The sequence below is a fragment of the Lepidochelys kempii genome, chromosome 5, assembly GCF_965140265.1.
Source record: "Lepidochelys kempii isolate rLepKem1 chromosome 5, rLepKem1.hap2, whole genome shotgun sequence".
In the NCBI taxonomy this organism is placed as follows: Eukaryota; Metazoa; Chordata; order Testudines; family Cheloniidae; genus Lepidochelys; species Lepidochelys kempii.
Genome location: NC_133260.1, coordinates 45618004 through 45645269, shown reverse-complemented (window position 1 = coordinate 45645269; position 27266 = coordinate 45618004). Strand labels below are relative to the sequence as shown.

The 27266-nt window shown below is 42.0% G+C and overlaps 1 protein-coding gene across 2 annotated transcripts in view; it reads right to left on the bottom strand.

Moving 5' to 3' along the window:
* The window catches only part of ARSB (arylsulfatase B), a 100227-nt gene that overhangs the window by 15041 nt on the left and 57920 nt on the right, over nt 1-27266 (bottom strand). For both annotated transcript variants that reach the window (XM_073344132.1, XM_073344131.1), the window contains exon 6: nt 14368-14438. In XM_073344132.1, the coding sequence (XP_073200233.1) occupies nt 14368-14438 (71 nt within the window). The remainder of the gene's footprint in view (nt 1-14367; nt 14439-27266) is intronic.

The window sequence follows — 27266 nt, the reverse complement described above, 5'->3', positions numbered from 1 at the left end:
GTTTCTCCGCAGGGTGGCTGGGCTTACGCTCTGAAACAGGGTGAGGAACTCTGCTATTCGGGAGAGCCCCAGAGTAGAGCCGCTATTCCTCCAGATTGAGAGGAGCCAGCTGAGATGGTTTGGGAAGCTGGTAAGCATACCCCCTGGGAGGCTTCCTTTGGAACTCTACTGAGCACGGCCTACTGGGAGGCCCTGAGGCCGACCCAGGACATGCTGGAGGGATTTTATCTCCCAGCTGGCCTGGGAACACTGTGCGATACCCCAGGAAGAGCTGGAACCTGCTGCCGCCATGACCCTCACGAGAAAAAACGGCATAAAGGAAAAAGAAGAACCTCCACCTTCTTTGGACTGAGCTTCTCTGACTGTCCAACAGTTTACTCTAGGAGTTCTCAAACTTCATTGCACCCTGACCCCCTTCTGACAACAAAAATTACTACATGACCTCAGGAGGGGGGACTGAAGTCTGAGCCCACCCAAGCCCTGCCACCCCAGGTGTGTGTGTGTGTGTGGGAGGGTTTCAAAGCCAGAGCCCCATCGTTCTTGGTGTGGGTGGGAGGGGAAGCCAAATCCCAAGGGCTTCAGCCCCAAGTGGGGGGGCCTGCTAACTGAGCCCTCCCCCCACACTCAGGGCCCAAGTCTTTGGGCTTCAGTCCTGGGCAGTGGGGCTCGGGCTTCAGTCCTGGGCCCCAGCAAGGCAAATGCCAGCCCTTGGTGACCCAATTAAATGGGGTCATGACCCAATTTGGAGTCCTGACCCACAGTTTGAGAACCACTGGTTTACTCAATAAAGGGAGAAGTCCCCCAGGCAAACTGAAGGACCAGTCCTCTCCCCACACCCTCACTAGCCTATACATTTCACTCCTTTTTTCTTCTCACATCTGCTTTTTCTGCTCTCACTCACACATTCACCATACTTTCTAGAGTGATGCTACTGTCTGCAAGATGGCAATCCAAATGAATAGTTCCCTCCAATGACACAGTTTGGAACTGGACCTCCTATTTCACCTTTCCCTTAACAAAACACTTGATTTACATTGTTTTAAACATGCTTCTAGAACATGAATCATTATATACATAAATAGCCCAAATATCGCCTCATTCTTCCATAGCCCTACATATGCTCTCAATTAGAGCTCTCTCTCTCACTTTCTCTTTTTCTCTCTCTGGTAAGATACATTCTGACATTGTCTCCCAGCTACATTGACCCCCATTAATTTTTTTTTTTTTTTTTTTTTGGTATAAAACACATCAAATGCTGGGCTCTCGAGAGTAATGGCATGGTGAGAATGGAGTCTTCTTCTGTATATTACATACTTCAGTTAGCCTATTGTTTTTGGATGGCTAGTGCAATATTTAACAACACAGGCACAAGGATTGGAGTAGCTCAGCTGTGTGAAACAGGACTGTTCTAGGTAAGTAACTTAAATTCCCACAAAATATACAAATGCAAAAAGAGAGCAAATGTGTTAACCCATTTTTTGTCTTTTGAACAATTCCTGGGCAATTGTGTGCAGAAAAAATTAAGGGCTCACTTCCCTCCTCCTTAGAGCCTCTAGTTGATTCCAGGAGGGATGTAAACCTTGAGGGAGGAGAAAACATAAAACAAAAACTTTAAAAAACACCAGTTTTTCAGCCAGCCTCTAATTTTGTGCTTACAAATTTAAATGCTCAAAGTCAGGTGTTTGCTTGCACAAATCAGGTGGCTAGAGACATAAGTACCTAATTTGTACACGTAAATATAGGTTTGTGCACGTGTGTGTGTGCGCGCGCTCACAATTCTGTAGAAGTTGAAGTCACTTCTGAAAATGTTCAGAGGAGTGTGTGCATGTGTGCTAATATTAAGGACTCCGTGCTTTGTTGACTCTGAACTTCTTAATTGTCTTCTGAAATTTAACTCTTAACTATGTGTGTGTTTTCTAGAGACACTAGCCCATTAAGCAGTGAATTTACAGCACTCTGAGCACCAGAGAAGTTGTTGTCCATTTTATGTTAGATCCATATGTGAATTTTTTTTTAAATTACTACAGAAAGGAAAAAAAGACAGCAATTATTTCCAGAAATACTTTCTTTGCAACCACATGAATCAGTAAACTGTGGAAAATGTAGGTTCCCTGTTGATGCACACACATGCAAGCATCTTCTAAAGGACCAAATACAAACAATGCATCCACAATTATAAGTTGCTACTAGTCATCAATCTGAGAAAACCAAGGCTTCATCCTCCTTCACTGAATGACATGGTATGGGGAATTGCTGAAATCTACTGGGAACTTTACAACATATATTTTTCAGCTAACATGGTAGCTATTTCTCATTGCTCAGAGTGTGTGGGTATATATGTGTGTTTGTTACAGTCTCATAGAGGCTCTTGGTGGTTTAGACATGTATAGCCTAAGAAACAGGCCCAAACCAAAATCCTGGATTCTACCAAACCTCTTAAAGAATGTAAGATCATTTTGGCAGTTGAAAAGTTTCACACAGCCCTGTCATTTGAACTTTACAGGTATTTATTGTACACATACATCACAGTTCTGTACACAGCCAAAGCTAGCACTTCCATTAAGGCAACAAACTGAATTAACATTGGACTGCCATTTTACTTGAATTTCCTTGGGTAGTTTAGCTTTTGGATTACGCACTGACAGTCTTTACAGTAACATGAGATTTTTCCTGCCACGTGAGCAGAAGAAAACATATATTAATTAAATGGACACAAGTTTTGTCTAATGTCAGCTCCAGACTAAAACTGTGAAAACTTCAGAAGTGCCAAGTATTACATTTTTCATTTCTATAAGAATACAAATCTTAATCTGATCTCTTCCAAGCTCCTCAAAGGAATACATGCCCTTATGTAGTAATACAATTTATCCCATCACTGAAATCTTCAACCACTCAGATGACCTCACTCAACATAAACACTTATCTGTGAGACAAAAGCAAGATTAAGTTTCCAAAGAAAATTAAAAATTAAAGGACAGTGGGAGCAACCAACATTTGCAGATCTGAGAGATTTGATACCATGTGCGCTTTTGACTATTATAGTGTCTTCTACTTATAATTTGAGAAACCGAACTCCTTTTTCATGTCTCATTTGTTTATTATTTTCACAGCACTATTGCTGGGTGTGCTTGGTGCCTCCCAATAAAGGTATACAGGACAGGGTGAGGGATTCTGTCCTCTGCTACAGCTCTTTTATGCTATGGCAGTGTAAAGCGGCTGTTAAAGCCTCAGATCTGGCCAGAGAAGAATTTTCCCTGGCCCAGGCTTTGCAGAAGGTAACTTTATGCTGGCCTACAAAGATCCTGACACAAGCCTGGGAATAGGGACACACAGCGGGCAGAACAAGCATGTGAGCGATGCAAGGGGACAGATAGCACTGCAGGAATTGTGGGCTACACTGCCATTCATAGAAAGCTGGAGACAGGCATCTGAAACTTAGGGAGCACCCATCACGTTCTCAGAATTATGGTGGTGGCCCAGAATTGGGTATACACAACGTTGGCTTAATGCTACCTTAGCCCACGGTGTCCTTGCCGTTGGGCTGCAAGTTGTGCACTGTGCCTCTGAGATGAGCAGCACAAAGTCGCAAGCAAGATCCCTAAAGAAAGGAGGGAACTAATTAAACAAAAGGGAAGAAAAGAATATGGGACACAAGGAAGGACAAAGACAGTATCAGTACACATTAACTAAGCAAAGGCTAAAGCACAACATGATGGAGAAAAAACAAACAAAAAACAGCTTTTTTAAACAGATGAAATAGAGGGGGATATTTTCAAAAACTCAAATGGCCATTAGGTGCTTAATTCCCATTGAAAGTCAGTAGGAGTTGGGCACTTATCTCCTATTTGTGCTCTGGAAAATGTTCCCACAAATGAATGAGCAGGAGACTTAACCTAGGGGAATTATTCTTTCTTCTTTAACAGGGATGCTTTCAGAATCCTAAGAAGAGAGTATAGATTTTTTTTTTAATATATAGCAATAATTACAACCTAAACAATAGACAAATATGTGATGTATAAATGTTTAACCTGTCATTCCTTGAAATATAGGCTTTGTAACACCTCTACAATATATTTCTTTCTGCCTGAAATGAATATGGAACTCTTATTTCTGCAACTAGGGTACATTTTTATTAAGGGAGTTTTTGCGAAGGGAGGGAAAATAGGCATCAAAATGTCAGCTGTAGAAAAAACAGTTGTTAAAAAAGATAACACAATTGTATATTTAATGAGAATTAAATAAAAATTGGCTGTATAACAAAGCCTGCACTTTCTTTCGGCTTCAGCTATCAGTTTGAGACAAATTCCTAGTTCCACTGAAGTCAATATCAAGACTCCCGTTGACTTCAGTGAGATCAGCCTTTGGCCCCTACTGCATGTCTTGAAATATTTTCTTATGATAAACTTTACATTTGCCCTGTATAACTCATTTACAATTGAGTCCATTGAAAACCTATCCTTTCTGAAATAAAATCTATAAGGAAATCCAGAGACACAAGAAAGTGCTTTACAATGGAAAAAGTTAGTTTTAAATTAAAAACTTCTAGTGTCGGAGTTTAATAACTGAATGACATTTTGCGATTATAGCCATTTTGATATTATATACAGTACCACTATTTAAACAGTTTAAAATGTAAAAATAGCAGCTAGTTTGTGATTAATCTGTTTTACATAGATATTAATGTATATATATTTTAAAATTTATAAAAAGCAGACTAATAAATTACTTCTAGCTAAGAGATTTTTTCTTCCTATAAGATGCTACAGAAAAACTCCTAATAAAACTAAAGATAAAAGTTCTATGGTAACTTTGGATTATAAAATATTTACCTAATGTTCTCTCTGTGTAAGAGAATAAACAATCATCAGCATGATAGCAAAATAGGTTCTTCATGGTTACTGCTTCCAAAAGAGCTACATTTTAAAGAACAATAGAGCCTGTGTGGACAGTCTAAACTTCATAACACACCAATCCCTTCCCTATGTATCACAAACATTTCCCAAAAATTGGTTACCTAAGATACAATGTCCAAAAAGTTGTATATATTCTGGAAGGTTTAAGGTACTAAGTCCATTGGACTAGAATAGATCTGTGTCATCTACAATACTGCTATTCTCTACAGAAACGCAGATAAAAATATTTATAATTTTTATTCTTCTGCTAAATCATTTAAAACCTACAGTTTTTCTGTTAATGCTGGTAAAAAATTATTTCCAGAATGTTTCCATTCATTCGTTCAAGATTTCAATAGTTCTTTGCCAACAATGGTTTTCCCATTCCATTTACAGCTGTATGAAAATTCTCTGCTTCTCTCTTTTCCGATACATTTCTTTAAAACATTTTTGCACGTGTCATTGGGAGTGCAGATGACTTCTCATCCCAGTTGAAAGTTGAAAACTCATTAGAACCCCCAGCCCACTATAATATACTCTTTTGTATGGCTCCCAGGCTAGCAAAGTTTGTGTGTATTTTTTATTAATAGTCATTTTTTATTCCATGATATATGAAACAATTATTTCCCCTGAAGGAGGAGGAAGCTGAAATGTCAAGGGCTCTTCTTGGCTCCTCCAAGGCAATAAATTATTAAAGAAATAAGATATTTTTGCTACTTCATTGAGGAAAGACATTTTCTGACCTTTTTGCTACTTTATGGTGATAATGAATTTTCTGCAGAACTCTGAGGTTTTCGGTTACTTTATTAAAATAAGACTATTTGAGGAACAGCATGACCTTGACCTTTGAAGAATTAATGGAATACTGATTCTGAAGGAACCGATCAGGCTCTCTGCTCATTATCCAGACTATAATTTCTTACTGTCATGTTGATAACACATAGCGGTGTGCTATACAATGAAGTCAAACTATTTTACCTTATTTACTTGAACTACAACTCTGGATACTTAGACTCAAATCCCACTATTCATCACTCTTTCATGGTGATTGTAGTTGTTACACCATGCCGTTTTGAATCTAGATGAAAGATTTGGAATAGAAGATTAACAGCACCAGCCTGATCTACTACAGGCTGTGAGTTCTCTGAAGCTTAACTTCAAGGGGCGTGTCAACATATAAAAAACATTCAGTTTTTTTCAAATTATTCTGCTCTCCAAATTTTTTTCCCCATTGATTAGATCTTTGAAAATAGAATAATAAACATAGATGGTGAAGTCCTGGCCCTGCTGATGTCAACAGAAAATCTCCCACGGACTTCAATGGGGCGAGGATTTCACTCAGGGTATTACATTTTACCTGGCACAATTTAAAACACTAGAAAAAAAACCTACAGTTTTTATACATTGAGATATGTATAAAAGTATAAAATGTTACAGTATATACTGGCAATACAGAGGTGTGTGGTCTAGTGGTATATGCCCAGAACCAGAAGCTAAGAACTCCCATCACAGCTTGGGCATTGTGGTCTTGGGCAAGTTACTTACCCTCTCTACCTCCATTTCCTCATTTCGGAAACAGGGATAACACTCATTTATCTCCCAGGTGAACTGTAAGGGTTAATGTTTATGAACCATTCTGAAGATGCATTACACTATTTAAATGCTTAGTATTATTAAAAGGAAAGATGCTGCTACCCATAAATGACAAATGGTGAAGTGGAACTACAAGGAAAAAAAGAATGGGATCTTGGTGACCACAGGAACGATGGACAACAGAGGTGCTATAACAATTTATATAGCAGCGGTGCTGAGAGCCGTTGAACCACACTACAAATCCTGTATAGGACGGAAACAACTTCAGCCAGGGGGTGCTGCAGTTTCAGCACCTCTGGCGGACAATGGCTCAAACTAAGACGCTGGGGACAGGTAAGGCAATACCTTGTAACAAATGATTGATCATTTAGTTTTGTGGTATTTCGGTAAGAATAGGGCAACACAGGCTAGCTGACAAGCATTTGGTGCATTTTACTTTTCCAAACAAACAGATGTTTGTTTGGAACCAGGAATAATGGTGTCAAGTTGAAGTGGGGGAGGTTTAGGTTGGATGTTAGAAAAAAAAATTTCACTAGGAGGGTGGTGAAGCACTGGAAGGGGTTACCTAGGGAGATGGTGGAATCTCCTTCCTTAAAGGTTTTTAAGGTCAGGCTTGACAAAGCCCTGGCTGGGATGATTTAGTTGGGAATTGGTTCTGCTTTGACCAGGGGGTTGGACTAGATGACCTCCTGAGGTCCCTTCCAACCCTGATATTCTATGTTCTTGGAAGCACAGAGAATGGAACTAGTTTTTTGTTTTTTTATTTATTCTGGATCATTTCCCCATTTCAAACAGTCAACTCAAGCAGCTGATTACACTAAAATAATGGCTTTTGTTCATATTTTGATTCTTTGAAAGGTGGATGCCAAGTATTAATCTGGCATAGAAATTAAGTGTCTTTATCCTAGTCAAAGCATGCAGATTGCTCATCCACACACATACCTGCTGCACACACAAGTGGCTATTGAGTGGACTACATTAATAGGGGGTTGTGTCCCCACCCTCACCCCCCATTTATTATTTGCAAAACTCGTGATCATCAGGAATAGAACATCCAGAAATCAATCCTGTTCTGTAATGACTCATAGAATCTTCTGTTACCCAGCCATAGTAAGTAAAAACTGGGGCCTAAAGGAGTCTACAATGTCCCTTAATCAAGATGAATTTTTTTGGTATTCGGATAGATATATTATATAATGCTAGAGCCATTCTAATGCAATTCATTATGAATTAATGTCAATGTATACAGTATTACCAGAAATGAAGTGGTTTCTCCTTCATAATAGACTTTATGAGCATTCTACTTCCACCCCTTACCCCCATAGAGCAGACCTAACCTCTTAGTATGCAACCATTTATTTTGGCAATTAATAGTGTAATGTATGAGGTAATGCCTTTTTTCAAATGGCAAGGAGAATAATGTAAATTTTGATTAATTTTGCCCAGAGCGAGTAAGAGCTTGAAGAAAAGTCACAAATGGTTTTATAACTCTGAATTTCCCAGTCTTGGATTTCTGCCTGTAAGCATGTTTTTTCTCCAAAAAAAACTGAGTACAATAAGCAGGCCTACAGTTTTATTATGCCTTTGAAGTTTTAGTTTATGGTAAGCCTGGAATTTTAAACGAAGGTGAAAGTTTCTTCAATATAAAAACCCCACCCATCAACATTTCTTTTTTTTTTTTTGGATACAAACCCTATCTTTTAAATTCACTGGATGAAAACAAATTTCAAGTTGCTTATCCAAGAAGAGGAGAAAGTGATTCCCTGAAAATAATCTACAAGATTTTGTAAAACTCCGCATTTCAATAATGAATTCGCTAGTCAGATTAAGAGATAATACAGAGGGTACTGACAGATTCCAATTGACAACTCTGAATTAAAGGGTACATTTTCTTCCACTGTGTCATTTAATTCTGATTCTGTGGGATATAGAATTTCAGTGCTTCTTGAAGACAGGCCATCTAGCGATGACTTTGTGGAAAGGAATATGTTTGGTTTAGCAGTTAGGGGAATTTAGACTCAAATACAGTTTGTTTTTAATTCAGCTGAATCACCAAAACTTGATGAAATGCCATAAGGCTGTTTAAAAGAAAGCAGATCTTTCACAAAGAGCGAGCTGACGTCACCCTCCCAGCTGCCAAACCATCAACAATTTGGAAAGCTATTTTTTAAAGGGATGAAGCAAAATTTAAAAATAATGTGTAGGATAGATTTTCTGCAATTTCCTTTCAAGACACAAATGCTGTTAATTTAAAGAACCTTTAAAGGTATTTTCTGCATCTTATTTGGTCTCTCAATAACATTTATATTACAGAGCAATGTGTACTATTTAAATTCAATATAATATTGCTTCTGCTGTTTGCAATTTTGTTGCGTTATTTAAAAAAATCTCAAGTGAATTTTCAAATGGAACTGTTCTAACTGAAAAAAAGATGTGGAAGGACTAGACATTTTGTTTTAATCTTCTGCTTTTATGTGCTTGTGAAGGACATGGGACTGCTCTGTACTAATTTATGAATACAGTATTGTGACCTAATTATTGGAATGTTTATTGTAGGACTACACAGGATTAAATCAACAGGGCTGTAGGGAAACAAACAGGAAAATGAAACAATGGCTCGGGATAAGACACCGTTCACAAACACTTGGGGATTGTTACCAAGAAAACTGGCCTGGAGCATGCTGGCTTGACTTCCCAGTGGAGCTCAATGAACTGGTTTGGGCAGCAGGATGCAAGCCTAGGGGAAACTGAGACAAAGGGTCTGCAGCTGGATAAAAGTGATTCGCTCTCAAGGAAAGGCAGGTCAGTTATTTAGGAGAGACAGTAAAGGGAGGCCTGCCTACAGTCTCTGACAAATGATGGCAAGCCTCTAGGTAAGATAGTCTGTATGCAAGCCTATGTATTGTTTTAAAATATTTTTCTCTTATGTTATGCTTTATTCCTACAGTTAACCCTCTTAAATCAAGGTATTGTTTAATGTTTTCTTGTCACTGTGTTTACCACTGGTTATAAGCTCCCCAAGGGAAGAACAGCAGGTGCTGAACCTGTTTGGACCTGCTGGAGTAACCACAGTGGATCCATGGCATACTGTAACCCAAAGACCAGTCTGCATGTGGGAAAATCTCAGGATTTCACTCCAGGAGAGGTAAAGGCATAAGGCCTATCACCTGTGGGGGGTGCACTCAGAGAGACCAGACAAGAGGAGGCCCTGTAATCGTGACAGTAGTCAATATTTTGAATCTTTAACCTAGTTTTCTGTTGAACTAATTTGCTGTAAGCAACTGAGTGACAACTATATCAGTAATGTCTGGTGTGTGCATTTCTACTAGAAAAAACTACTGTGCTGGTGTAAAAAAAATTGGAGACAAGAGGGCAAAGCTCAGAGACAGTTTTTCTATTTCAGCCAAAAGTCACAAAATGCAGAATCAGAAACATGCACAATAGGAGAACCTCATGAGCTGCATTTTCAGAGATATGCAATATCTGTTTTTGTGTGCATAGAGAGCTATATACCCCACGATCTATTAAAGAAAAAAAACATATACTAAAAGAATTAATACATTACATGCTTTAACACCCAAAAAATCAGGAAATACCAACAAACACTCGCACCAGCCCTCCCAATTCTCGTTGAACTCCTGGAAAGTACTGAGGCCAATAAGAAGACATACTTAATCAATATGTATTTTAAACATCCTGTACAAGCATTTTCTATTCTTCAGTGATTACATGTTTTATTAACATTTTTTTTTGGCTTCATGCCGCCTCTTTTCCTGGTTAACAATCATAACTGTGGAAGACACGTTGATCATGAGATCTATAGTTTCTGCTGGCTGGAAAAAAAGCCAGCCAATTCAACTGTTAAGTACAGATTCTGCTGCCAGAACCCCCAAAATATGTAGTTTATTCCATATTTTGTACATTCACAGTGTAGAACAGAAGACAAAAATCTGTCCCTCAACTTCCTCTCCTTAGCTTTTCTATTTCAATGTCTATACCTTGGGAGCATGGTAAGAAGAATGGATCAGGAAGATGATTTTAGCAGCAGTGTTTTGAATGGACCTAGAGAGGAGCAACATAAATTTCAGGAAGGCCAAACATAAGGTGCCACAGTAATAAGGAAAGGGATGAAGTGGCTAGAAAGGAAAGGAATCTCAGAAGCGTTGTCTCAGCGAAGGCAAGTTCTGAACACAGCATGGATGTACAGTGTGTAGAGAAAGAAAAGGAAATCAAGAATGACACCCCGTTTATGGTCTAGGATGGTCATGTAGTTCAAACTAAATGGAAGGATAAACAAAAATAGATCTTTGACTAGGGTTTTTTATTTCAAATGTGGTATTGGAATGCATCAGGCAAGGTATTTCCAGTAGAGATAAGGAGGTGTTAGTACCGTTATACAAGGCACTGGTGAGACCTCATCTGGAATACTGTGTGCAGTTCTGGTCTCCCATGTTTAAGAAAGATGAATTCAAACTGGAACAGGTAAAGAGAAGGGCTAATAGGATGATCAGAGGAATGGAAAACCTGTCTTATGAAAGGAGATTCAAAGAGCTTGGCTTGTTTAGCCTAACCAAAAGAAAGCTGAGGGGAGGTATGGTTGCTCTCTATAAATATATCAGAGGGATAAACACCACGGAGGGAGAGGAATTATTTAAGCTCAGTACCAATGTAGACACAAGAACAAATGGATATAAACTGGCTGTCAGGAAGTTTAGACTTGAAATTAGACAAAGGTTTCTAACCATCAGAGAAGTGAAGTTCTGGAACAGTCTTCCAAGGGGAGCAGTGGGGGCAAAAGACATATCTGGTTTCAAGACTAAGCTTAACAAGTTTATGGAAGGGATACGAGATGATGGGATAGCCTAATTTTGGCAATTAATTGATCTTCAACTATTAGTGGTAGACATGCCCAATAGCCTGTGATGGGATGTTAGATGGGGTGGGATCATAGAATCATAGAATATCATTCTATGATTCTATGATCCTCTGAGTTACTACACAGACTTCTTTGCTGGGTGTCTGGCTGGTGAGTCTTGCCCACATGTTCAGGGTTTAGCTGATCGCCATATTTGGGGTCGGGAAGGAATTTTCCTCCAGGGCAGATTGGCAGAGACCCTGGGGGGGTTTCGCCTTCCTCTGCAGTGTGGGGCACGGGTCACTTGCTGGAGGATTCTCTGCACCTTGAAGTCTTTAAACCATGATTTGAGGACTTCAGTAGCTCAGACATAGGTTAGAGGTTTGTTACAGGAGTGGGTGGGTGAGATTCTGTGGCCTGTGTTGTGCAGGAGGTCAGACTAGACAATTATAATGATCTCTTCTGACCTTAAAGTCTATGATTCTATGTAGTCAACAGGGTTGGGGAAAGGAGAGAAGATAAAAAGGTCAGCTTTTGCCATGGTAAGTTTAGGTTTATTCTAAGGGTATGTCTTCACTACCCACCAGATCGGGGGGGGAGCGATTGGTCCAGTGGGGATCGATTTATCGCATCTAGTCTAGACGTGATAAATCGATCCCTGAATGCTTTCCCGTCAACTCCTGTACTCCAGCGCTGGGAGAGGTACAGGCAGAGTCGATGGGGGAGTGGCAGCAGTCGACTCACCGCAGTGAAGACACCACAGTAAGTCGATCTAAGTATGTTGACTTCAGCTACATTATTCACGTAGCTGAAGTTGCGTAACTTAGATTGATTCCCCCCCCACCCCAAAAGTGTAGACCACGGCTTAGTCTTGTGCACCGCCATCCTTTACTGACATTATGTATTCAAAACATAGCTGTCAAAATCAGTGTTCTGGCCTATCCTTCCAACCATGTCACCCCTTTTTGGAAAATGAAAAAGAAAGGAAACTTAAGGAGAGATGTACACATCTCAGTCTAAATATATTTATGTTTATTAACACAGACTTATAAAAACTCAATATATATAATTTTATGACATTACGGGAGACTGTTACTACATTATCACTGTCAAAACTAGAACCACTAAGCAGATAATGAACTTGTCTTGCAAAGCACACGGCTCCTTCAATTTGCAATTAAGTTAAGGGAAGTTGTGGGCGTTCAGTACCATGTAAAAAATTAAACCAAATATGACTAGGCCCAATCCTTGTCACCAAGGCTGCTTAAGGCTGTAATATAAATTAATATGCCCTGTTGTATTAGACAAAAATGTTTCTCATGCATTAGCTGAAGAAATGATGATCTGAAGCAGAAAGGTTTTGACACCTATAAGGCACCTGAGAAAACACTTATAATACTTACCAATACTGATAAGATCTAGCAGCTGTATAGCTACTTACTCTAAACAACCCTTTTGAGAATTAAAATTTAAGTTAGGGAAAAAGCTGAAGGGTTACATACAGTATTTAAGGCTTAGTCCTGTCTTTTCCTGTACATACGTGCAATTGGTGCTGGATGGCAAAATGGGTGCTGTAATCTGACTTGCGAAGGTGATGGGCATTGAGGGGAAAAAAAATAGAGAAGCCACAGATAGTAAATAAGGGCATCTGGGTAAGTATTTATGTGTTGAGATTTCTTTTTAATGTGCCTGAAGCACAAGACATACAAAATTTCAAATTGGCTCAATAGCCATTTTAATGATCATTCACGTCTCACCAACCAATACAATAGCTCCCCTTAATTTACCACCACAGAGAGATCCTGAATAAATACGACAGGCCTTGCAATTAGCATTAAACCTCAGCCGTCCCAGGCACTGTCGAACCAATGTGGAGAGTGAGTTCCTGAGCCTAGGACTCTACACTGAAAGCTTCTTGCCTCCAGATTTATATCTGGAATCTGTTAGGTTGGGCACCTCAGCTGAGTTCAACCACTGCAGTACCACACAAGGAGAGAGATACTCTCTAAAGTATGCCTCTGTAACAACATACCAGGGCACAACAACCTACAAGGACTGCCTGCAGGGCTGTAACAGCCTATAGAGCATTCCATAGAGGGAAACTGGCATGGCCAAACCTTAATCCGACCAGTATGTATGCTATCATCACAGCAGGGAGCAGTGACCAGCCAAGATGAGATCATGTGCTCCTGCTTAGAGGAGAAGCAGCACAGAGCCAGATGTACATTGTAGCAGTCTATCCTCAGCCATTCCCATCCACCTACTACAGGATGACTTGTGCCAGGCTCACAGGTTACATGCCACTGTCTCCACTGCACTGGCTTTCTTCAGTCAGTGTTTAGCTCTTAAATGTATTACTATATATCTTAATTTAACACAAAAACTTCAAAATCTCTGGAAGAGTCATTTTCCAATGAAAATCTCCATGAGCAATCCCCATTTTAAAGAGCTCCTTGTCCTTACCAAATACTGAATTATAAAAGAGAAAGCATTTAGAGAGCAGCATGACTTGCTAACAATGGCTCCAACTCATGTTAATATGGCACAAAAGCAGCCACAAGGCTTGGAACGTCAGCCTATACAAACTAAAGTTTTCCCCTTGCAAGGTCAATAATACAATCTTCTTATAGATAGAAGAACACAGGACATGCGGATGTTAGGAGACAACTCCTAATCTTGAGTGCAGGAGGCACTTTGGTCCTACTGTGCACCTGAGGCACATGGTTTTCTCTCAACAACCCCACAGCCTGCAGTACATTAGTCTTTGCATAGAAGTGCTTCAGAACACTGGGAAATGAAGAGCACAGTCCGGCAATGATTTAGGGTGTAGTTAACAGTACACTAAAGTTGCGATTATTGCAACTCCATTTTAAGGCAGTGACTTATTTGCAAGTGGAAGGCATCCTAAGTATCTCCTTTCTTCACCTACAAAAGGGTAAACTTTTTTTAAGGGAAAAAAAGCACGCATTGGACAGTTATCAAACTATGTGTCTATATAATATGACTAGCAACGAATCGCATACTCACATGGAGAAGTGTCCACAAACATAGGATCTATGTTATGAAGCAGCTCCTTTCTCGGAGAAGGGCTTCCTTCACTAGAACAGAGTTCATTGGGAAACATTAATTTCCTTCTAGAGCCCACTACAAATCTGCATGTGCTATTTTAATACTTCCTTTTGTTATATGTATAGGAAACAATTGTGTCCATTAACTATTATGAACATTTAATTTGAAGATCACCTATTGATCCAGTAGCTATAATATTTTAGCCCAATCCTACAACTCCACACCCAGGTGAGCAGTCCCAATGAAGTCAGTGGGGGCTACTCATGTGCATAAGGGAGGCAGGATTGGACCTCTACATATTAAGCAAACGTTACACTGAAAAACACCAATGTTCCTTAAAAGGTCCACGGTCTATAAAAAGCATCATGCAAGCCAGTTAGAAGTCATTTGTTTTCATGATGGAAATTAAAATAAAAACATTCATTATACTACAAAAATTTTAATGATATAATAGTGAACTTCAAAGAGAACCATTCAGATAATATCTAGATTTTATTTTATTTTAAGCAACAGCATATAAGACAAGTAAAAATCTCTGACCTGAAACATTTATCCTCTAGAATACAAGACACAAGTAAGATAACACTCAGTGGAAATCTTAAAGGAAGATGTTAAAACCATATAAAATTTTATTTTGGGAGGAAATATTTTATAATTCAATATCAATAATACCTAATTATAGAATTAATATTTCCCCTCTTGATATCATCTTTGGAAGCCAAACATTCTGAGTAACAGTGAAATTATAAATTACTGGTGGGACTGATTCAGAAAGTAAAGGGTATTTATTTGTATTACTTAAATCACACAGCACTTTTCAGCTAATATACAACCAGAGTCCAATGCCAAAAATTCAGTGTGAAAAAACTGCCATATGGGAAAGTTTCCCCCACAATGCATTAAAAATGTTAGAGTTTTTAATTTCTCGTTAGCATCACAAGCTGCATGCCAGACTGAGCCTTATGTAACAGGTTTGCATTTTAGGTCCTTCATTTGATTCTGAACTGATTCTGGATGCTCAGGTTGCAGCTGTGGCTAACAGTGCTTTTCTCCATCTGTTCCTGGCAAGAAGAGAGAGACCTCTCCTTTCAGGTGCAGCCCTCATTACACTTATCCACACCTTTCTCACCTTGAAACTGGATTCGTTTGAATATGCGCTACATACGGACACAATTTGAAGACTATCCAGAAACTGTAATTAGGCCAGACTGCAGCTCTTAAATGCCCACTTGTTAAATGATGTGTTAAACAGAGTGAGAGCCTCTTAAACCAGTGCTCTGTAATACGTACCAGCTGCCAGTAAATTTATGGGGTGGAGCTTAAGGTGTTGGGATTTACCTATAAAGCTCTGAGTGGTTTAGGATCTTATTGTCTGTGAGTCTGCCTTCCTTCCTGTGCAATAGCTCCACTGCTATAATGAATAACAGTGCTTGAGCTAGATAGCCCCTGGCTTAAAAGGCAGGCAACTGCTTACAGGCCATTTTCTACAAAGGGTTCCACTCACCACCTTTTGGCCCAACAAAGCTTAAAATTGTTATTCTTCCAGCCACCCTACTAAGCCCATCTGTTTTACCTTTTGGCCATTTGGGAAGGGGGTGGGTTGATAGATTCTAGAGATGAAAGTCCAGAGGGGATCATTCAGTCTGACCTCCTGATGACACACTGTATAATTTTGGTGGCTCTTTTGCACTCCCTCCCATTTTTCAACATCCTTTTTAATATGTGGACACCAGAACTGTACGAAGTATTCCAGTCTCATTCTCAGCACTGCTATATGCAGAGGTAATATCACCTCCCTACTCTGACTCACTACTCCCCATTTATACATCAGTGGATTGCATTAGCCCTTTATTCCATAGCATCACACTGAGAACTTTTCTTGAACTGACTATCCACAATGACGCCTAAATTAATTTTCATAGTCATTATTCTCCAGGATATAGTCCCCATGTTGTAAATATGGCATGCATTTCTTCTTCCTTGATGTATAAAACTTTTCATTTAGCTGTATTAAAAACACGTTTTGTTTGATGGGGCACAGGTTACCAAGCAATCCAGATTGCGTTGTATGACTGCCCTGTCTTCATTATTAACTACGATTCTATTAACCTTTGTATCATGTGCAAATTTTAGTAGCAGTGACTTTAAATTTACTTTCAGATAGTTGATGAAAATGTTTAATAGTGTTGGGGCTAGAACCAATCCTTGCCAAACCCCACAAGAAACACCATAGTTCCATGATGATTCCCCATTGACAACTGCTTATTTGAGATCTGTCAGTTAACTAGTTCTTAATCCATTTAACCTATGCTCTATTGTTTTGCATAGTGCTAATTTTTAAAATTAGAATATTTTGTAGTCCTAAATCAACTGCCTTACAAAAATCTAATTATATTACATCTACCTTTATCAGCCAAATGAATAATCTCGTCAAAGAATGAAAGCAGGTTTGTTTGACAAGACCTATTTTTCATAAAATCATGCTAATTGGAATGAATATATTCCTATCCTTTAATTCTTTATTAATTGAATTCAGTGTCAGCTTTTCCATGATTTTGCCCAGGACTGATGTCAGGCTAACAGGCCTGTAGTTACAGGATCATCCTGTTTATCCTTTTTAAAATATTAGCACAACATTTGTATACTTCCCATTTTCTGGAATTTCCCTGGTATTCAAGGGATATCAAAAATTAACATCAGTATGTCAGAGATCTCCTAAGACAATTATTTTAGGACTCTTTGGGGCAAGTTATCATGGCCTGTTGATTTAAAATTTTTTATCCCTAGTAGATGTCTGACATGCTCCTAAGTTACTAATGGACTACTAGAAGATACTTCTTCATACCCATATGATACATCATCCTGGTACTTCCCAAATACAGAAGTATTTATTGAACACTTCTGCCCTTTCTGTATCATTATCAATTTTACCATCTCGATCTAGAAATTAACCTATACCATTGCTTGGATTTCTTTTTTTTCTAATATACTTCAACTCATTATTCTTAACCAGGCCAGCCACGGATTTTTCCTGATGTCCTTAGCTTCTCTTTATCAGTTTTCTACACTTCATAACTTTTGATTCATATCGATTGCTACCTATTTTCCCCTTTTCCCAATTGTTATATATTGCTTTTTTAATATCTAATTGATGCCCTCACTTTGCCACTGAACCAAGATGAGTTTTTAGCCATTTTCTTTAGCATCCTTCTTGACTGTGGAATTGTGGCTATTAGAACATCTAATAAATTATTCTTAAAGAACTCCCAATTTTCATTCATATTTTTCTATCTAATTTTTTTCTCCCACTGAATTTTGCTCATAATTTTCCTTAGTTTTGGGAAATTAGCCTTTTTGAAGCACTACAACTACATATTACTAGTTGGGACAGTTCTCTGTCCCCACTGAATATAATCAAATCATGATCACTTGTCTGTAGGCAACCACCAACTTCCAGTTCAGCCTTTATCAGTCACAATAAGGTGCTAAAATAGACTTACCCTCATGTTGGTTGCAATACCTTTTGTGTTAGGTAATTATCTGTAACTTTTAGAAACTGATGGTGTTTTACTACTGGCTGCATAAATCTTCCAGAATATGTTTCCCAAACTGAAGATCCCCAGCACAACACAGATCCCCTCCCCCACCTCCCACATTACAGACAAGTGTTTAAGGAGTGACTCCTGTTCTCTAGTTTGATTTGGTGGTCTGTATCAGACCCCCATCAGCGAAGCCTCTTGGGCTTTATTAGTTAGCACATGTATCCAGGTGCATTTAAAACCCTGTGCTTCTGATTTATCATAACTAAAACAAGTAAGGGTGTCTTTAATGTGGATTGCCTCCTCCCCACCTCTTTAACCAACTCTACCCTTCCTCAACAGATTATAATCAGAGACTTTAAACACTCCAATCATGCGAATCATCCCACCAGGTTAGATTCAAGGTAGTTGGGATTGGAATTATTAATGCTCCTGTGGTGGGCCAGTTTCATGGTCTGTTGTATGTTATTCAGTGGCTTTTAATTTTGTATATTTAATGCAAAAAACCTAAGATTTCATTAGACAGACTGATGAATGGAAGGCATTGAAGGTCAGAATCAAGCCTAGAACAGCCTGAAATCTCTTTCATACTGTTTCTTCTGCACAACTGGGGGAGGCGTGCAGCTTAGGGTAGAAGACTGGAAGGTGTATACTTTGGTTGAGGTGGAAGGAGGAAGCCACTTTGGGCAGGAACTTGGGGTGAAGACGTAAGCACAAAGACACAGTCTCCAAGATGGTAAATGGTGGATCTGCCATCATGGCTGCCAGTTCACTTACACACCGTGTGGAGGTGATGCCCACCAAAAAGATCACCCTTCATGGAAGGATGGGCAAAGGAGCAGGTGGCAAGGGGGCTGAAGGATGGCTTGGTGAGTGCCGAGAGGACCAGATTCAGATCCCAAGAGGGGGTAAGCCTCCGTACAGAGAGAAAGGCACTGAGAAGGCTGTGGAGGAAGCAGGAGGTCTTTGGATGGGTGAAGATGGAGAAACCATCCACAGGAGGAAGAAAGGCACTGAGCGCCAGGTGGATGCAGATGGAGGAGTGGGCAAGGCCCGATTGGCAGAGATGACGGAGGTAGTCTAGAAGGACAGGAATGGAGATGGAGTTTGGAGAGATGTGATGGTGGTGCGCCACCATAGTAAAGCAGCGCCACTTAGCTTGATAACAGTGGATTGGAGTCTGCTATGAGTGATCATGTCTTGGATAGGGGTGGAACAAGCCTGGTCTACACACGAGCCCCATCCAAATACCAGGCCATGAGATGGAGAGGGCTCAGGTTAGGGTTCTGCAGCCAGCCACACACCTGCGTTAGGAGGTCCGGGAGGGCCAGAAGAGGAATCGGGGGGTGAGCGGAGAGGTGGAGAAGGTTGGTGTACCAATACTGGCAAGGCCAGAAGGTAGCTACAAGGATAAGCATCACTCGGTCCTTCCACACTCTGCGCAGGATCTGGGGAAGGAGGAGAATGGGTGGGAAGGCATAGTGGATATCCAAGGTCCAGGGAATGAGAATGGTATCGCCCTGTGACCCTGAGCCCAGGGCTCCCCAGGAGCAGAAGAGAGGAAGCTTGCAGTTCTCTGACGTCATGAAGACGTCCCAGTGAGGCGTGCCCCACCAATGAAAGATGGACCGGAGAGTGGGGTTGTGGAGTTCCCACTCATGGTTGGCGTGGAAGGACTGGCTGAGCCGGTCCAGCAGGAAGTTGCTGCTGCCCAGGAGTTGTACAGTGTGCAGGGTGATTGCGTTAAAAGTTATACAGTGTTGGAAGCCCCAATACCAAAAAGGTGGATGGCCTCTGTGAAGCGGGAAGGAGACCTAGCCCCGCCCTGTCTGTTGATATACATAATTGCCGTCATGTTGTCGGACAGCAGTTGAACATGGTGGGAATGGAGGAAGGGCAGGAAGGCCTGGCAGGACAGTCAATTGCTCATAGTTCCAGGATGTTGATGTGCATCCACACAACCACTGGTGACCAAAGATCCTGGGCTGTGTGGCCGTCGAGGTTGGCGCCCCAGCCCACGAGTGAGGCATCCATGGTGAGAGTGGTGCTGGGCATGGGGGACATGAATGGAATGCCTGGTAGAACCACGGATGGGATTCACCACCAGGTGAGGGAAGCCAAAACAGTGGGAAGGATGATGACCTGCTTGTTCAGGTGGTCTGACTGCAGATTGCAGACCGAGTGGAGCCACAGCTGAATGCAACACATATGGAGGCAGACATACGGCGTGACCGTGTTACATGCCACCATATGGCCCAGGAAGGAGAGGCACTGACAGACACACATTTGCAGATAGCGTCAGAGCACAGCGATAAGAGAAGTGAGGGCGGCCCAGCAGTCCATGGGAAGAAAGGTGCAGGCTGCCACAGAGTCTAGGCGTGCCCCTATGAAGGTGAGTGTGCAGATAGGGATGAGGATCGACTTTTCCTCATTGATGCCGATCCACAAGCTGACAAGGAGGGTGTGGAGGGTCTGGATGGTGGCAAGGAGAAAGGAGCAAGAGGGCTCCACAAGTGGCCAGTCATCCAGGTAGGGGAAGAGGGAATGGTCCAGGTCGTGCATATAAGCTGTCACGACCGCAAAGATCTTCATGAAGACATTGGGGAGAGGTAACACTGAGTTTAGAGGTGGTCCCCGTCGCGAGCTGCCCTTATGCCTGTGCCCATATTTCTTGTGCATACAGTGGGGCTTCGGTGCTGCCGCCGGTGCTGCATGGGAGAGGCCCATTGAAGTGCTCACCACCAGTGATGGGCACCATTCTGTGGATCTGTTGGAACCAGGTCTGGTTGCGCATGTGAGCGCACCTTCTCCTCCTCCAGATATTTGCAGAGGGGAAGTTCACGAGCTGCTTGAGTCCGGGATGGAAACTAGTGGCAGATGGAGCAATGAGACATGATGTGGGCTTCACCAAGACAGTAAAAGCAACAAGTGTGTTCACTGCTCACTGAAAAGGAGTGAGGTTCTGAGGCACAGTTCTTGAAGCTGGCTTGTTGGGGCATAGTCTCCAGGCCGGGGAGAAAGAAACCCCCCGAAGGGGAGAAGTCCAAGGAAAACTAACTACTAAAAACTAATGGACATCTATCTAACTATACACAGCAAAAATGAAGAGCAGTTTTCTTAGTGAGCTAAGAGCACTAAGGGGTTCCGACTCTGGCCATGCAGCAGTAAGAGAGAACTGGAGCGGCCTTGACCCACATAGCATCTTAAAGCCTCAGACACGCCATGCTGTTGATGCACGTGTGGGTCAACAGATACTACTATGCACAGTTCAAGTGTATCTGTATCAAGTGGAGTGCCCCAAGGGTCGGTCCTCGGGTCGGTTTTGTTCAATACCTTCATAAATGATCTGGAGGATGGTGTGGATTGCACCCTCAGCAAGTTTGCAGATGACACTAAACTGGGAGGAGAGGTAGATACGCTGGAGGGTAGGGATAGGATACAGAGGGACCTAGACAAATTCGAGGATTGGGCCAAAAGAAACCTGATGAGGTTCAACAAGGACAAGTGCAGAGTCCTGCATTTAGGATGGAAGAATCCAATGCACCGCTACAGACTAGGGACTGAATGGCTCGGCAGCAGTTCTGCAGAAAAGGACCTAGGGGTTACAGTGGACGAGAAGCTGCATATGAGTCAACAGTGTGCCCTTGTTGCCAAGAAGGCCAATGGCATTTTGGGATGTATAAGTAGGGGCATTGCCAGCAGATTGAGGGACGTGATCGTTCCCCTCTATTCAACACTAGTGAGGCCTCATCTGGAGTACTGTGTCCAGTTTTGGGCCCCACACTACAAGAAGGATGTGGAAAAATTGGAAAGAGTCCAGCGGAGGGCAACAAAAATGATTAGGGGACTGGAACACATGACTTATGAGGAGAGGCTGAGGGAACTGGGGATCTTTAGTCTACGGAAGAGAAGAACGAGGGGGGATTCGATAGCTGCTTTCAACTACCTGAAAGGGGGCTCCAAAGAGGATGGATCTAGACAGTTCTCAGTGGTAGCAGATGACAGAACGAGGAGTAATGGTCTCAAGTTGCAGTGGGGGAGATTTAGGTTAGATATTAGGAAAAACTTTTTCACGAGGAGGGTGGTGAAACACTGGAATGCGTTACTTAGGGAGGTGGTGGAATCTCCTTCCTTGGAAGTTTTTAAGGTCAGGCTTGACAAAGCCCTGGCTGGGATGATTTAATTGGGGATCGGTCCTGCTTTGAGCAGGGGGTTGGACTAGATGACCTCCTGAGGTCCCTTCCAACCCTGATATTCTATGATTCTAGCTCTGGTGCATGGCACACATGCGCACCAACATTTTTTTTTAATAGAATATTAGGATTGGAAGGGACTCAGGAGGTCATCCAGTCCAACCCCCTGCTCAAAGCAGGACCAATCCCCAGTTTTTGCCCCAGATCCCTAAATGGCCCCCTCAAGGACTGAACTCACAACCCTGGGTTTAGCAGGCTAATGCTCAAACCACTGAGCTATCCATCCCTCCCCCCCACATAGGGACCATCATTCGAAGAAGAATAATAGGTGCCAAGGGTCCCTAATTTAAATTCTGCAGCACTATTAATTGATTATGAAATCATTCAATAACTTTTGGTATTATTTAAATAATTCTAAATACACCAGAAAGTGAGAGAGTGTATAACCAATGCACTTACACAGTAGCAGAAATCTAGCAGTCCAGGAAAACTTAGGAGCGCTTTTTGGAATGTGACCAGCTGCAGAAGCAAGGGGAAATGCTACAGCACAAGGAGATGGCTGCCAGTTGGGGCTCCTAAGCTCCACTTCTGTAGGGCTTAAAACCTCTAGAAAGTGGTCACCCTTCTATAATGGTGTGGGACTCACCACCGTGGCACCTCCTGCTGGTCGTTCTGGGAATTAGCTCAGTCTTTTCACAGGGCACTCTCCTGTGGAGGTGTCTCGCCACCATCACTTCTTCTCTGGACCTGCGTTGCCTCAAGGATCGTGGAGTCCTCTTCAGGACACAGCCCTCTGGCCATGCCCCATTCCATTCTCCCCCACTTCCAGGGCAACAGCAGTCCTCTGTCCAGCCACTAGCCTCTGTGGCCGACTACAGCCCAAGGTTCTAGCTACTTGCCTCAGTGACAACCTGCAGCCCTTCACTGGCCATTCCCCTCCATGGCATGTGGGGGTGGGAGACCCAGGTCCGCCCACTACTCCAGCTCCTGACCCAAGGACCCCTCTAGGCAGCAGCCACGTGCTGCGCCTCCTTCAACCCCCGCTGTCCATTTCCCAGGGCCACTTTCCTGTAGCCCTAGCACCTTCTTTGCCCCATATCAGAGCTTCAGTCTTTCAGTCAGTCAGGTTGGAGCTCCCTCTTGCTTCCCTAACTCGGCCCAGCACTGCTCAGTCCCTCAGCCCTTCAGGGACCCAGTCCTTCTCACTGAGCTCCCAAAGGGGAACAACCTCCTCTGCCCTGCAGCTCTCTCTATATATGGGCCTGCTCTGCCCTGATTGGCTGTCTGCTGCACAGCCTCCCCATGGCTGCTTTTAACCCTTTTTCCACTAGTGTGGGGCAGATGCCCCATCCCACTTCCCAGTTACAGAGCTCCACTGCTATGTGGCTTAGCACCTCACAGGACAGCTTCAGCAAGTTATCCAGCTAGCAGCTAGATACTGTAGTTTTTGTCAGGGACACTTACTGAGTACACAAGACAGCAAGGATATGAAGGCTCAACTAAGGTTCTCTGAGACACCTTGTCTTTGTATTTCGGTATTTTCTAGAGATTAGGTTTTTTAAAAATATAAACAGCTTAGAATTCTCTGGCTTTAGGATATTTGTTTTTAAGGTACAATATTCTATTAAGTTGCATGCACTCTCGCTGTCACTCACACACACTTATAGGAAGAGGGTCTTTTTGTGGGGATTATTATAGTGTGTTCCACCACAGGAATTATTATAGTGTGTTCCACCTCAGTTCTGTGTTCTTAATGCAGGCGAAACTCTGATTATCTTCAAAGAGAAATCTGTCTATATAAAAACAGCAGAACTTTATTCTATGGTGCAGATTCTCTGCTGATATAAACGGATGTCCCTCTGTAGAAATCAAAGACTAATTTATGCTAGCCAGGAGTACAGCCCTGTATTTTCAACCATGGAGTATTTTTAAAGCATAGTGAAAGGTTATTGTTCATTGGTGAATTTGAACAAAACATCTGTATAGGAACTTTAACAGAACAGGGTTTTGTTTAAACTAGGCAAAAAAGTAGCCTTGGGAAGAAGTCCAAGGTTTTCCAGAGTAACTTTTGTTTGTCTTGTTTTTGGTAATGACCTGGTGTCACTAAGGATGTTTTTGTTCTTTCTTTTTTTTGTTTTTAAATGTCTTGCACATATTGTATTTCCCTGGATCATATTTCCTCACACTTCCTTAATTTTTTTTTATGTATATTGCAAAAATATTAGGACAGGCTTGACTTAAGACATCATTTTCTTCAGCTTCAATTTGTATCACAGTGCAACTAGTTGTGATAGTCTTTTCCCAACAAATATTTAGTCTGTGGGATCATATATAAGTTTTAGTATTTAAGAATGTAATTTTAAATTCTTTTCTTTCCTATGTCACAAGCAGTTGTAGACAAAGTCTACAGATTAAGAATGTTTACTTTTTAAGATTAACTGCTACTACAGAACATACTATACTGCAGTGGTTCTCAACCAGGGGCCCAGGGCCCTCTGTGGGGCTGCGAGCAGGTTTCAGAGGGTCCACCAAGCAGGGCTTGCATTAGCCACTTGCTGAGGCCCAGGGTAGAAAGTGAAACCCCCACCACATGGGGCTGAAGCCCTGGGCCCTGAGCCCCGCCACCCGAGGATGAAGCCAAAGCCTAAGGAACTGAGCTTTTTGGGCCCCCTGTGGTGTGGGGTCCTGGGCAACTGCCCTGCTTGCTACCCCAATGCTGGCCCTGGCTTTTATATTCAGAAAAACAGTTGTTGTGGCACAGGTGGGACATGGAGTTTTTACAGCATGCTGGGGGGCCTCAGAAAGAAAAAGGTGGAGAACCCCTGCTATACTGTATTGTCACACATTGACTTGTAATATAGTAACTGATTGGCACTTAATTTCCATTTTCCAAATTACCTTAAAAAAAAAAGATTCTAGCTATTTTCATCCATTGTAGGCCACTGAGCATTAAAAATCAACAGAGTTGAACTTTCTATTAGATGTCATTAAAGTCCATTTTGTCCGATATCCAACATTCAACTGATCTTTTGAGCTACAATCCTGAAATTTGATCTATTCATTGAGGAAAATGTGAAATTAAACACTTCTATCATAAAGAAAAGGAGTGCCACAAGTCCTCCTTTTCTTTTTGTGGATACAGACTAACACGGCTGCTACTCTGAAACCATTTCTATCATAGGTCACCAATTCACAGATACTATATTAATTTCTTCTATGAAGAGTCATATTGGGAATGAGGCCTCCAACTTGGCAAATTTAAAGTAATCTGGGGTCACCAGGTCTCTTTAGGTCCTTTTAAACATTACAGGTAGCGACTATGTGATCTGGTAAGGTGACATGGGTTCAAATGCCAGCAATATGCAGATGACACCAAAATAACCCAGAATTTGGACAAGATCAGTTCAGGGATGGGAACAGCTGATTGAAGCTGAACCCAAGTAAGGGAGAAGCACTAGTACTGATGAGAAGAGGAAAGCACTTTCAAGAGTTTGCAACCACAGTGCAGTCTCCTTTATTTGAAGATACACACACACCTGAGCCATCCAGTCTGTAGTTGAGGAATGCTCCTGGATTCCTTGTTGATGCTGAGCTCTCACATAGAAGCATTTGCATATAACACACACTTTCTACTATCTCTGGCTGACTAGCAGACTCATCCTGTTCTAGTAGACAATGACCTGGCCTCAATTACACCTTTTCACCTTGTGTGGAATACAGCAATGCAGTATGCTTGGGCATGAAGCCATCAGCCCTTGGGAAACTTCAGAGGGTACAGAATGCTGCAGCATATCTCCTCAGCAACACAGGCTACTGTGAGCACATCAGACCTGTCCTGCACTTTCTACGCTGGTTTCCCATACAGTATCATACAATGGCTCCATGTCTAGTTGGCAGCCGGTATCTAGCAGAGTGCCCCAAGGGTCGGTCCTGGGACCGGTTTTGTTCAATATCTTCATTAATGATCTAGAGGATGGTGTGGATTGCACCCTCAGCAAGTTTGCAGATGACACTAAACTGGGAGGAGTGGTAGATATGCTGGAGGGTAGGGATAGGATACAGAGGGACCTAGACAAATTGGAGGATTGGGCCAAAAGAAACCTGATGAGGTCCAACAAGAACAAGTGCAGAGTCCTGCACTTAGGACGGAAGAATCCAATGCACCGCTACAGACTAGGGACCGAATGGCTAGGCAGCAGTTCTGCAGAAAAGGACCTAGGGGTGACAGTGGACGAGAAGCTGGATATGAGTCAACAGTGTGCCCTTGTTGCCAAAAAGGCCAATGGCATTTTGGGGTGTATAAGTAGGGGCATTGCCAGCAGATTGAGGGACGTGATCGTTCCCCTCTATTCGACATTGGTGAGGCCTCATCTGGAGTACTGTGTCCAGTTTTGGGCCCCACACTACAAGGATGTGGAGAAATTGGAGAGAGTCCAGCGAAGGGCAACAAAAATGATTAGGGGACTGGAACACATGAGGAGAGGCTGAGGAAACTGGGATTGTTTAGTCTACGGAAGAGAAGAATGAGGAGGGATTGATAGCTGCTTTTAACTAACTGAAAGGTGGATCCAAAGAGGATGGATCTAGACTATTCTCAGTGATAGCAGATGACAGGACAAAGAGTAATGGTCTCAAGTTGCAGTGGGGGAGATTTAGGTTGGATATTAGGAAAAACTTTTTCACTAGGAGGGTGGTGAAACACTGGAATGCGTTACCTAGGGAGGTGGTGGAATCCCCTTCCTTAGAAGTTTTTAAGGTCAGGCTTGACAGAGCTCTGGCTGGGATGATTTAGTTGGGATTGGTCCCGCTCTGGGCAGGGGGTTGGACTAAATGGCCTCCAGAGGTCCTTTCCAACTGTTATTCTATGATTCTATGATCTAGTCAACTGCAAGGTCTTGGGCCTTATCCTCAAACTCCTTTATGGCCTGGGGCCAGCATATCTAAAAGATTCCCTAAAGCTCCAGAATCAAAATCGTGGTAGACAACAGAACTCTTGACTCAATGAAACCTTCAACCGTAAGGCTAATGCTCACTTGTGCAGATGGCAGAGCTTCTTGGGGGGCAATCTGAGACTGGCAAAGTCACAGAAACTAAAGACCATCATAAACCTTCACATCTTCTGCTC